Below are 14,646 nucleotides of genomic sequence, written 5' to 3' on the forward strand. Positions count from 1 at the left end.
CACAAACAAACAAACTCGATAAAGAGGTGTTGTAGGTGTATGGGGTGGGTGCAATATCGCGATTGATCGATTAACAGGCATTATAGGTGGATAGGGTGGGTGAGTTTATCATTCATCGATAAAAGGTATATATACATTGAACAGAATCGAAAAAATCATAACATCAACGACTCCAAATATATATTTGTACAAGAGATAGTTAAACTTCATCAGAATATACAAACATCCCATCTGCTAAAATGTAAAATATTTAAAATAACAGCATTCACATATTGGTCCAAATCTCTGTCTATGTCACTTTGCTGTGAAGATTTCAGAAGCAAGCACCTTGGCTGTGGATCAAGCGTTGAATGTACACTCAGTTTTTCCTGCTCTTTATTTCGGCTTTATAATCATATGACATCACATACGAAGTAAAACATGCATAGCAGACGACATATTCCCCACCATTTTAACCGTAATTTCTGTCTTCGTTCCACGTGCATTATTCGCAAATTGTGAGATGAAATCCCAATCCAATTTGCACTTGTGACTATTTGAAAGTTTAGGAAATTATGTTCAAGTGAAATGAATATATATTTCAGGTTCTATAAGAATCCAGACTGATGTTCGTCTTTGAACATGAAAATGCATCGACATCGACGGAGAGTTGTGTGAGTATGTAATGAATGAGTGAGTGAGTGAGTATGGTTTTACGCCGTTTTTAGCAATATTCCAGCAATATCACGGCGGGGGTCACCAGAAATGGGCTTCACACATTGTACCCATGTCGGGAATCGAACCCGGGTCTTCGGCGTGACGAGCGAACGCTTTAACCACTAGGCTACCCGACCGCCCGAGTATGTAATGAACAAAAAGAACTAAACATGCACAGGACATGTTGTTTTTGTTGTGATGTGAAATATGTCAGAGAAACAGACTCACGTTGTTTTGTTGTTTTATTACAGAGTGCATTGCAGAAAATCTGTACCATGGACATTACTGAACACAGCACACGTCTACGCAAAGGAGGGAACGAAACAAGGAGTCAGTTTTGTAAATCAATTAAGGTACTTGTGTATATTTTGCTCTAGTCTATATCCCAGTAAGGGATAACTTTGTTAGTCAAATGTTGGCAAAACATTTGGCAACTTGTAAATAATGAAACAAATGTCATTGTCACGGTAATCCTTAGTTTACTACCGAACATTCATTAGAATAATGTCTTATGTTTGTTTGTTTGGTTGGTTTGTTTGATAAATAAATGACTGACAAAATAAATGTTTGGTGTTGTAGTAGAATGTTGCGGAGTCATATTTGGCATGAAGTTTCCTGAAGAATGCTAGGTCATGTCGCTGTTACGAACATCGTGTTTGGGGAGATTTACACACGAAACATCTGCGAAGTGCATGCGCTAAGTGAAAGACTTGAAAGTATGGAAGTATGTTTCAATTTGCTACACGACAGTTTGTAATGTTTCATGAAGAACTCTGACTAACATATTTATATGACTTGAATATCCACATGATCATGACAAATAAAGATAATAATGAATTCGTGGTTACAGTTCAGAATTTTGTCCGTGTGATTTTATGCCATAGAATATGAATGGATGTGAGGCTATGGTTTGAATTCCTACGCCTTGAAAAACCCTTATATTCGACACGCACGATGATTTGTCATTTCACTATTGTGGAAGCACGTGTCTGAGAACGTGGAGTGTTCTGAATCTCGGTCTAGAACACATTACAGGCGTTCTTAAAGTGTTACACCGACATAACACGTTGAAACGTTCTAAATATGTTTGTAGAACACTCCCATTCTGGATCGAGAACATGCCGTGATGGGCGTTCAGAATATTTTCAGAACACATGAACGCGTTCTAAAAGTGTTACATCCATGTGTTCTGTCTTGTGTTCTGAAGTAGAACACCTTGGTTTAGAGTGTATATAAAGCAGAAGAAAAAAATGATTAACTGTGAAATTGTTACACACAAAAAAAACCTTCTCTTGAAAAAATAATTTATGGTACCAATTCTCGATCTCTCGTATCTCTAAGATAAGCATGCAAAGTTTCATTCATGTAATGTCAGTAGATTCTGAGAATACGTGTGCCCATTGCAGACACTATGCACTAAGTTGAAAACATGTAGCAAGGGAAGTACCTCTGGAATAAAATAATTTACGGGACCAATTTTCGAATACAGTCTTGGATAGGAAACAGACGAGGATAAACACAAATTTGTAGGTATGAAGGGACACGGTTATCCTTCTGGTAGAAGACCTGGGTGCCATTACACAAAACAACCTTAGCGCTACGACTGTCGTAAGTCTATGTTAAGATATTACTTAAAGCATCCTTTGAGATTGAAACAAGGAAAGATAACTCTAAAAAGCGTATATCGGGTCCCCGACCCGGACCACGCCTGGCGTGACGAACGTGGCGTTTACACCAAAGGCAGGCTTCACTCCATATGGCTCCTTCCTACGGAATCTGAAACAGAAACAGACTGGACCTCATCTTTCTGAGCCAAAAAATAATACATCTCTTCGCTTTCAAGGCATTGATAACAACCGTCGATTATACGGCCACCTGTGAAGATCCGGATTAGAATAGGTCTTCAGCAACCCTTTCTTGTCGTAGGAGGCGACAAACTGGATAGGGTGGCCTGTCCCGCTGACTTGGTTCATGGATATAATCGTATCCCAACTGGATGGATCTATGTTCATGATATCACTCACTGGATTGTCAGGTCCAGACTCGATTATATACAGACCGCCGTCTTATAGCTGGACTATTGCTGAGTGCAGCGTTAAACAAAATGTACAGCCAAAACCAAACTTTTAGGTTCCTTAAAAAGGTAATAATAAATTCAAATTGAAAATATCGTTATGTTTCTCTATTTTGCTGATATTAATAATTAACTCACAAGGTTATTTTTAAACATATGTGTGCGATCACATGACTCACGTTCTGAGCGTTTTAAGAGGTTCCTCGTTTTTGTCCTTGACCCCTTTTATCTGGTCCACCGTGGTCAGGATACAGCGCGTGCAGGCGTCCAGCGTCCGCAGTCTGGCCTGACCAATACGTATCTCCTTCCAGTCATCCTGTTACAGATAGGTCATTATCACACGTTGCCACAATGGCATCAATGGCATGGAGGATGAGTGAAGAGGACTTCAGGCTTGAGTCGTCAGAATACCATCCTCGATTAGCCAGTGCATTAAAGTGAGTGAGTGAGTGAGTGAGTTTAACGCCGCCTTGAACAGTATTATATCAGGATCTGAATCAATGCTATCCCTAATGTTAAACAACAGTAACCCGCAACTGGTTCTACTGGAAATTGATGAATTTGGACATACAGTTTCACATTTGGAAATTTTGACTTCAAGTTTAAGGAGTTTCCATATGGATGGGGATGTCACATTGCAGCTTGTACATTCAGCCGGGGATCACTATTGTATACTATTCAAAAAGCTAAAGGCCACCAGGGTCTTTCATACTGCTATAGTTAATCTATCATCGCATGACTGATTAACTTTAGTGGTATAAAAGAATCGGGTGGTACTATTCAGTAGTATACATGAGTATTTCAATGAAACGAAAGTATCTTTCAGGTTGATGTTTTCTGTCATTGGGGTCTCCAATCCGACATGAGTGAGTGAGTGAGTGAGTATGGTGTTAACCTGCTTTAACCTGCAATATCAGATCGGTGGACACCAGAAATGGGATTCACACATTGTACCCATGTGGGGAGTGACGAGCGAACGCTTTAACCACTAGGCTACCCCACCGCCCCTCCCACCCGACGAACCCCACCTGGATTCCCCTGAATCCCCCGGTGAAACCGGTACAGGTACACATGGAAACTTGGGAACCACATAGGCACTGTTGCATCTTATTCAATCTCACGCTGTGAAGTACGTTTAGTATCTGCCTCAAGTACCTCTGCAAACGGATCACAGTCGTCCACGATGATGTTGGCTCTGAAGTTGAGGATGGGCACGGGGTTTGCCAGTCTGTCGTTGAGAGCTCGCAAGGAGGCGTTGGAGAGGACCATGTAGGAGCAGTAGTCCGAGAAGGCTGTCTGGAATACATTGAGAAAGACCGTTGTTAACCTCACAAATCGCATCGAAAACGAAATAATGCAAGTAGTTCCACTGTCAATGATTATTGAGCTCCAATACAGAAGAATTCTCTTGATATATATATCAATGAGTATATGAGTCATGCAGATATCCGCAATAATTGAGTTGAGATCTGGAGAGCATATTTCTCCTCGATAACCCAGTCACCATATCTCCACACTGACCCCCTCTAACAAGATCTTTAACAAGCCCAACCTCACCATAACTCCACACTGACCCCTTCTAACCAGATCTTTAACAAGCCCGACCTCACAATATCTCCACACTGACCCCTTCTAACCAGATCTTTAACAAGCCCAACCTCACCATATTTCGACACCGACCTCCTCTAACCAGATCTGTAACAAGCCCAACCTCACCATATCTCCACACCGACCTCCTCTAACCAGATCTTTAACAAGCCCAACCTCACCATATCTCCACACTGACCCCCTCTAACCAGATCTTTAACAAGCCCAACCTCACCATCTCTCCACACCGACCCCCTCTAACCAGATCTTTAACAAGCCCAACCTCACAATAACTCCACACCGACCTCCTCTAACCAGATCTTTAACAAGCCCAACCTCACCATATCTCCACACTGACCCCCTCTACCCAGATCTTTAACAAGCCCAACCTCACCATATCTCCACACTGACCCCCTCTAACCAGATCTTTAACAAGCCCAACCTCACCATATCTCCACACTGCCCCCTCTAACAGATCTTTAACAAGCCCAACCTCACCATATCTCCACACTGGCCCCCTCTAATCAGATCTTTAACAAGCCCAACCTCACCATATTTCCACACTGACCCCCTCTAACCAGATCTTTAGCAAGCCCAACCTCACCATATTTCGACACCGACCCCTTCTAACAGATCTTTAACAAGCCAAACCTCACCATATCTCCACACCGACCCCCTCTAATCAGATCTTTAACAAGCCCAACCTCACCATATCTCCACACTGACCCCCTCTAACCAGATCTTTAACAAGCCCAACCTCACCATTACTCAACACCAACCTCCTCTAACCAGATCTTTAACAAGCCCAACCTCACCATATCTCCACACTGACCCCCTCTAACCAGATCTTTAGCAAGCCCAACCTCACCATATTTCGACACCGACCCCCTCTAACAGATCTTTAACAAGCCAAACCTCACCATATCTCCACACCGACCCCCTCTAATCAGATCTTTAACAAGCCCAACCTCACCATATCTCCACACCGACCCCCTCTAACCAGATCTTTAACAAGCCCAACCTCACCATTACTCAACACCAACCTCCTCTAACCAGATCTTTAACAAGCCCAACCTCACCATATCTCCACACTGCCCCCTCTAACAGATCTTTAACAAGCCCAACCTCACCATATCTCCACACTGGCCCCCTCTAACCAGATCTTTAGCAAGCCCAACCTCACCATATTTCGACACCGACCCCTTCTAACAGATCTTTAACAAGCCAAACCTCACCATATCTCCACACCGACCCCCTCTAATCAGATCTTTAACAAGCCCAACCTCACCATATCTCCACACTGACCCCCTCTAACCAGATCTTTAACAAGCCCAACCTCACCATATCTCCACACTGACCCCCTCTAACCAGATCTTTAACAAGCCCAACCTCACCATTACTCAACACCAACCTCCTCTAACCAAATCTTTAACAAGCCCAACCTCACCATATCTCCACGGCGACCCCTTTTAACCAGATCTTTAACAAGCCCAACCTCACCATAACTCCACACTGACCCCCTCTAACCAGATCTTTAACAAGCCCAACCTCACCATATCTCCACACTGACCCCCTCTAACCAGATCTTTAACAAGCCCAACCTCACCATATCTCCACACTGACCCCCTCTTACCAGATCTTTAACAAGCCCAACCTCACCATATCTCCACACTGACCCCCTCTAATCAGATCTTTAACAAGCCCAACCTCACAATAACTCCACACCAACCTCCTCTAACCAGATCTTTAACAAGCCCAACCTCACCATATCTCCACACTGACCCCCTCTAACCAGATCTTTAACAAGCCCAACCTCACCATATCTCCACACTGACCCCCTCTAACCAGATCTTTAACAAGCCCAACTTCACCATATCTCCACACTGCCCCCTCTAACAGATCTTTAACAAGCCCAACCTCACCATATCTCCACACTGGCCCCCTCTAACCAGATCTTTAACAAGCCCAACCTCACCATATTTCGACACCGACCCCCTCTAACAGATCTTTAACAAGCCCAACCTCACCATATCTCCACACTGACCCCCTCTAACCAGATCTTTAACAAGCCCAACCTCACCATATCTCCACACAAACCCCCTCTAACCAGATCTTTAATAAGCCCAACCTCACCATATCTCCACACCGACCCCCTCTAACCAGATCTTTAACAAGCCCAACCTCACCATATCTCCACACTGACCCCCTCTAACCAGATCTTTAACAAGCCCAACCTCACCATATCTCCACACTGACCCCCTCTAACCAGATCTTTAACAAGCCCAACCTCACCATATCTCCACACCGACCCCTTTTAACCAGATCTTTAACAAGCCCAACCTCGCCATATCTCTGAATGACCCCAACTCATCAGATTTTTAACTGACCTAAAACCAGGCCTCTAACTGACCCAAACCCCTACTCGCCAAATTTCCAACCATGCACGACTCACCAAATATCCAAATGACCCCCTTTTTACCAGATCTCCAACTGACCCCCCTCACCAAATATGCAACTAAGCACAATTCGACACACTTCCAACTGATCAAAACTTATCAGATCTCAAACAAAGCCCAATAGGCCAGGGACCCGTTCCTCAAAGCGATCTTAGCACTAAGGCGATCGTAAGGCCCATACTTTAACATAGGCTTACCATCATGGTAGTGCTAAGATCGCTTTGAGGAACGGGGCTCATGTCTTCAATTGACCCCAGTTTATCCGATTTCATAATAAAATCAACTCACCAGATCTCCTGGTAATGCCGGATGCTCCCATAACTTTTTGCCATAGTAGGAGTCTCTCTTCTCCAGTGAGGGCGCAGAGAAGTGGAGCCTGAGACCGGCCCTGTTCAAGTACTTACACAGCCATTGGGCGGCCTCCGCCCCACAGTCTAGGGAGTCAACGGTGTCCGTCTTTACACTGAACATATCAAACGAATCGGCCGTAAGTTAATGCAAAAGGTGTAACTTTTTATCTTGACCCTTACGTTTGATGATAAATATCACATTTGAAATGATAAAGACATATCTTTTTCTAAACCACGCCCCCAAATAGGGTTCGTTTTGGAAGCCGATTTCCGAGCGTGTGATTTCAGCCCTTTCACTTGAGCAACTGAATACTTTCTATCAATGTTATGAATTATTTCCTCTGAAATGATCTTATGTATCCAGGAAAATTGGTATACCAATCAGTGGATTTTCTGGTTCAAACCTAGTCCTTGTGTTTTATAACGATTTCGTGTTATGTTTTGTGAGAGTGTTCTTTAAGGCCGCGCTCAGCCATATTAAAGGTAGATGACGCCGGCCTGTGGAGCCTCGAGAATGAAGTGAGGTGAAATGGGGTTTAACGTCGCGTCCAAGATTAGAGCACTTATATAGCGACGTACATGCACGTGTGTGTGTTGCTGCTTGTACTAGTCCGGACTGATGCCGATTTATAGTGCTAGCACACTGAGATACCATGCCGCAGTTTAACATGAATACCCCACTCAGACACAGTATACTGACTGCGAGCTGACCAGTCCTTGTTTTAGCCCCTTTATGCCGAGCGCCAGACAGGGTAACAACAAGTACCATCTTTTAACGTCTTTTGGTATGACGCGGCCGGGGATCGAACCCCGATCGAACCTTCCGCTCTCCGGGCGGACGCTCTACCACTCGACCACGCCTCGAGAATGATATGAGCAACGTCCCACGCCGTCGATGTCTGATGACAGGCGATGTGTGACGTCCCCGAGCAGCATGTCCGTCAGATCCAATTAGTCGCCTATGACGATCCAGGTTTCTTGGGGCCCATTCTTATACCGATTCCCAAACAGGATGTTTTCATGTTAAGTTATAGAGGAACTTTAAAATGGATGTTTTGAATGGTGGCACAGGTCTGATTCCTCACTAATAATGCACCGCCACCCACCCTCATAGCCACCTCCCCAACTACCAGAACAAACAAACACCACCTTCATCGGGTTACTCACGTGACTTTCTTGACCATAGTTGGCGTGACCTCGGGATTCATGGGTACTTTAAGAGTGGACATCCCCGGTGCGTTCAGGTGCATTATGTCGCCATGAATACTCGGCTCAATGAGCGCCATGGAGGGCACTTGCCGCTGTGTGAGGTACATGCCTGCCTCATCGGCCACCGTCCAGTGCCTAGAATAACAATCAAACTGACCAGTCCACGGACGTCTGCAGGAATAGTTGAGGACATTGTGCGAAGTCATCAATACGACGTTTAAGTCCTGACCCCTACCCCTTTTTGAAATTAAACTGAACTTTTTGCGTCATAAGTGACGAATCTTTTGATGAGAAATGAATGCCTTTGTTTAAGAGGAAAAGATGTGTGTATGCACCATTTGTGTTCTTATGCATAGTATGACATAAAATAGGAATTAACTTCCAGCATCCTAACCTCGATTAACCAGTTTATTATATCTACATTTATCATAATAATGAAGACGTTATACATTGGATGTATTATGAATGACGGATGTGCCTAACTCGAATCAGCTTAGTGTGCTTTTAACATATATATATATTCTGAAAAAAAAGAATTTTCATTTAACATTACATAAATACCACAGAACTTGCATGTGCATAATTCGGATAATTTTTGAAGCATGTATTAATCACGTATGTACAATGTGGTATAATATATTATATCATATTAATGCTAAAGGGGTCGTTGTCGGCACAGGTAGTACAGATATGTACCCTTCTGTATTCTGATTTTGGTTAGGGTACATTTCTGTATACAGAAACGTACCTGGGGTACATATCTGCAGTACCTTGTGCTGACAACGACACCTTCAGGCATATTACCGTTTCGTTTCATATGGTCTAGTCATGGGCCTTAATGACTTGGTCCCCATGACAACCACTCAATATAAGCACAACGAGATCGTGGCTTATCTTGAAATGTCAAACAATAAACACCAGGGCCCTTCGCGTGACCGTGAATAAATAACAGCACCCTCCTGGGCATGACCCACTTCCCCAAGCGCCCCGGTTATATTAAATAATTTGCGATTAAATATTTACAGAACGTAAAGAGTATCAGTTACATGAAAGTCTGCATTGGTGTAGAAGTATATACCTGTCGGTGAGGCCCTTGTACTTGAGCCCAAGACGGGTGCACTCAGCCTCCATAACATTCAGCCCCCGGAAGGATTTCACTGGGTAGACATATAGAGCGGACACCGTTCCGACTCGTCGAAGTTGATGGCGACGGTTGTATTGAACCCAGTAACCGATGGCGTATTTTAACGCCGCCCCAGCTGCTAGAGTTAGGAATATTCCTGATGAGGAGTCTGATGATATGCTGTCCAGGAACGTCATTGTCCAGATGCTGCAGGGAAACAAAACAAACGGCCAAACAGCCAGGTGCGCAAGCAGCGTGTGTTTGTTGAGTCCCCGGTGAATTAGTAAATAATTCCTGCGTTCTTATGCAGTGTCAGCGAGCAGCTCGGTCACGGATGATGAAGCGTGACTCATCACGTGACATTAAGGTTTATATGATCTGCTCTGAGTGAATGGCTACGTGTCAGATGTTTCGCAAATAAACTATCCAAGTTGGTTATTCCATATACTGTAGGGTGGGCCTTAGGAAGGGATTTTATTGTGCGTGTGTTGGGGGTGGAGGGGTGGGGGCTTTTCCTGACCCCATATTCATTCGTGTGGGACGTGTGGTGTCTGTGTGCACGTGTGTGTGAAGCCAAATCTGATGCCAGATCAGTTCAACTGACTTATCATTGAGAGTAGATCGCATTCGCTCTTTGGTCTCGTTTGTTGGTTAACGCCGCACTCAGCAGCGCGCTTTAGCTTTATAAGTGTCTCTGTAAAGAGTGAGTGAGTATTGTTTTACGCCGCTTTTAGCAATATTCCAGCAATATCACGGCGGGGACACGAATAATGAGCTTCACACATTGTAGACAAGTGGGGAATCGAACCAGTGTCTTCGGTGTTACGTGCAAACGCTTTAACCATTAGGCTACCCTCATCGCCCCTCTCTTAAAAGAAACGGTGTCTAAAATGCTCGGCTGGTTTGTCTGTCCCATTCTCTTTTATTTACAGACAGCTACCACATTTAGTCTACTGTCCTTGGCGGCGTCGAAATAACATGCACAGACCAAATAACCCAGTGAAGATTATGGGTTAGAATTGGTCGCCAGCAACCTTGATAACTGCATACTTGACCCCGAAGAAGAAGCTCATTGCTACAAAACAGTCGCTGGCTTATCTGGCATAGACAGGATTATTTGCGAGTCTCGGTTATAACGCCGCACTCTGCAATTTGCCACCGACGTGACGGCGACCTCTACCGGGGCTTCTAACAACTGCTGTATTTCAGTCAAGCTACGGTGGTATTTCTTTAATAATTGTTTAATGTAACATTTACACGGTACACGGATTTTCCATTGGACGAGAAGGCGGTCACGTGACCGTTAACTGACAATTTGACGTTCATACGTTTTCCTTTTTCACGAGACTTCTTAAAATGACAAACACTGATCGACTGGGCCTACTTTCACATTCGTGGGGAAAACCCAGGGAATTCCCTAGCACGTATACATACAGAAGCGTTGTTACTGAATCGTCTTGAATTTAGCGTTTTAGAATACATTTGTCAGTCTATCGGAGAGTTTGACAGCATGCCTGTGCACGAATAGCCTCGCTGCGACCGATCCTAGTGAACAACACGAAGAAACGCACACCCAAACTATCAACTTGATCCCTGCCTTGACTGACAGCCTACAACAGCTTCTGAATTTACCTCAAAATTATTTGACACAATTTTAAAATCACCTTTCAATGATCGGCCAACTGATCCATGACGACTATTTATAAATACCTAAATACAGGTTCATTACAATTGAGAAGTGCCGTGAAGATCCGAGTTAGAATAGGTCTTCAGCAATCCATGTTTGTCGTTAGAGGAGACTAACTGGATCGGGTGATCAGGCTCGCCGACTTGGTTGATGCATGTGATGTGTCCCAATTGCATGGATCGATGCTCGTGATCACTGGGTTGTCTGGTCCAGACTCGATTATTTACAGAACGCCGTCATATAGCTGGAATATTTCTGAGTGCGTAGTTAAACAAAACAAAAAACAAAAACAAAAAACAATCGAGAACATTGCCCGTCACTTTGATCTTGTCGGCCATCTTGACGTCCTGTGCCAGCATGAACTCATGTTGAAGAAGGGCGGCGGGGGGGGGGGGGAAGGGCTGGGGATTATGTTAGTCCCTGAATGGGCGATCTTTTTGTTCCAAAGGGCAATAACTCTCCTTTTGAAATGATATAAGCGACGGTCCCAAACTGTCGCTTCCGGTCTGGTTCCCGGATCAATGCGCGCTGCGACAACTACTGACATGTAGAGACGGAGCCAAGCTAAAGAGTTGTCCTGTTGCACCTTCGTTCAAAAACGGTCGTTTACAACTGAATATTTTTAACTAGTACATATTTCGTAGTGATTATTAGTTTATAATATCAACATTTGTTGGGTCTTCAACTACAAGACGAATTGTCACTCTGGAATATAGCGGGAAACACGTCATGAAAAATGGTATATTGCCACGGTATTTTCTACGTCAGAAAACAGCGAGGCATTAGTCAGTCTGGGCTTACATATTGCATCGATGAAATAATGCAAACTCATTTTATTTATCAGCCTTTGTGTTATTTCCCACAACAATTCAAGCATTCAAATCACAACAAATACTACCATGGACTTCAATTTAATAAAATTAGTGATACGCCAACATTTGCAGCACACAGACATCTTTGACAGGCCTTTACCAATGATCTATATAGTTTACATTCGTGCCTTTACAAATAATTTAAGAAGAAATAACGTTCAATATAATAAAACAACTGATTTTAAATGTTACTTTTTATATCAAAATTAAAGTTGCATCTGAATATTTAAATTTATGTTATTTTTTTTAGAAATAGGCCAAATGAACATCTATCATGCATCTATTAAGCACTCAGTTACAATATACATACCGCTCATCATACTTTGAAATAAGAGATTTACCCATATTATTCTGCCCCTATAACATGTGTTCCACCATTAAGCGCTTTGAGTCATCACAGGTGTTAATTCATTCATCCATCATTTCTTACAGAATTCTGATACTCATGCTCTTAAAATAGTAGTAAATTACAGAGCTACCCCACAAAATGTGTATGATGCATAAATAGATCTAAATCATAGTTTTATCTTCTTGTTTTAGTAACATAATATTTATTTTAATGTTGACAAATTATTTCCCATACAAACTCACACACTACCCTACTGTATCCAAATATCCTGATTTTCATTCAACAGTGCCTCAAGACACCTGTAGTATTAAGTATATTTTGTAGATATTATTATCATCTAGCAAATATGAATTTAGAAAGTTTATCATCAAATCTTCTGATGGTTAAATAAATGCAAATTGAACCCCACAGTCATTCCATGTAGATAAATAGATTTATTTGTGTTATTTGGTTTTGAATATAACAGATTATACTTACACATGTTACAGTCAGTGTCTATAATCAGGCCCAATATGTATTTTGACTAAAAATTTCAGCCAATATGCATATTGACTGATTCACTCAAGCAAGGTATATATTCTTTCTTAAATTTTCATTAATTTATTATTGCCTGAAAAATAGGACTGGATTTTAGACGGACTGGCTGAAATGAATTAGACTGTATAATTTAATCTCCTCAATTTAATTTGGATCTATTTTGATCTTATCAAGATCAAAGTAACTTATGTAAGAAATTAAAAATGTTTTCACAATGAATTGATTGATTCTCCAAACCTGAAAGTATACCAGAGTCCTTTTTTTATGTTACTTATCTTTATTGGCATACTATTCAGTTCAGAAACAGATGACTGCTAAAAAGTCATGCATGTGTAATCAAATACTAGTACACATGCACAAGTGTGCCAAGATATTAAATAAAATAAGAGTCATTGTGCAATGCAGATATCTTTTGGTGTGAAGAGAAAAAAGAATAACATTAATCATTTGTTTATGTTGGAATTTGAAACATCAGATTAGAACAAGGAAACATAAAAAGAAAGGCCTAATGAAGTTAAGAATCAGTTTTAACTGTGTCACAATCATATGATTATTTTCAATGCAAACTGGATGTAGACACTGCATTGTTAATACAATCAACATTATAGAGATTGACAATTAGTATGAATATATTGTTTTATTTTATAAAAATTGTAGTTGGTACAAATACTCTTGAATATGTATTTTAACTGAAATATATAGGGTCCTCTGTGTCTGAAATCTTTCTTTCTACTTTGTAAAATTCAAAAAAGGCCAAAATAATATATATCATTAATTGATCATATTGAAATATGATCATGGTAGTATTTGGCAACAAACAGCCACCGTTCATACATAAAATCCTTTTCTACAACATGCACCAACTAACCCTTAAATATCAAAACAGATTTCAGTTATTTCCATTTCTTTTATTTTGAACATTGTATCATGATATCTAGTTGATGACGTAATTTTACAGTGCCTGTTACTCTTACAATTTCTTGAGAACATTTCCCATTGCTCTCTGTTATATATCTGACAAATACTTACATGTGTTGCTGTCAATATTCACAACATTGAGGCAACGGGCAACGTTGCATGAGACCTTCACATTTCGCGTACCGTATCGCCTCACAGCTGTACTTACTGAAATTCATGCATATGATGTAGCCTGCTCGGCGATGCTACAACATAGATATAGGAGGAACGTATACAAAATTAATTTTTAAAAGTGTGATATTCATACATCAAGGGCAACACTTTCAGTACCGATTGCAAAACGTCAACAAAGCGACCTGGGATGAACGATCAGCTGATCTCACCGCATCGCTTCGAACGCCTATCTAGGAGTTAACTATACAATATAATCAGTCGTGGTCATCCCTGATGTATCATTAAATCAAAGAACATTTGTTTCCGGACATGGCAATAGATAATATTTTTTTAGGCGAAAAGATATACTGTCCACACACAAGCGTGACCGTTGCCGACAGAGGTGAAGGTTATACTAGTTAACTGTCTATAGGCGTCACAGTAACGTGTAGTGCTCGTATCGCGCATACCACATGCGCCGTCAGTTTAAGGTTGGACCGTCCGGGTCAGCGCACCTAGCGGGTTAGTGAAGGGAAGATAAATTGAAAAAGATCGCCCAATCCTCAAGAAATATATACAACTTCCAGTATTAAAACGATATATTCTTCAATGTTGTTGTGTCAGTATATAATTTC

At 41.8% G+C, this 14,646-nt stretch overlaps 1 protein-coding gene across 1 annotated transcript; it reads right to left on the minus strand.

The window, feature by feature from the left end:
• Positions 1–148: 148 nt before the first annotated feature.
• Positions 149–9,764, minus strand: LOC139443439 (mitochondrial amidoxime-reducing component 1-like). The gene is made up of 6 exons (XM_071224428.1): positions 9,451–9,764; positions 8,331–8,507; positions 7,102–7,276; positions 3,926–4,066; positions 2,950–3,086; positions 149–2,472 (listed from the first exon to the last, which is right to left on the minus strand). The coding sequence occupies exons 1-6, from the start codon at positions 9,690–9,692 to the stop codon at positions 2,367–2,369; spliced, it is 978 nt and encodes a 325-aa protein (XP_071080529.1). The 5' UTR covers positions 9,693–9,764; the 3' UTR covers positions 149–2,366.
• Positions 9,765–14,646: the final 4,882 nt, after the last annotated feature.

The sequence above is a fragment of the Haliotis cracherodii genome, unplaced genomic scaffold (assembly GCF_022045235.1).
Source record: "Haliotis cracherodii isolate W230 unplaced genomic scaffold, xgHalCrac1.p SCAF_5, whole genome shotgun sequence".
NCBI lineage: Eukaryota > Metazoa > Mollusca > Gastropoda > Lepetellida > Haliotidae > Haliotis > Haliotis cracherodii.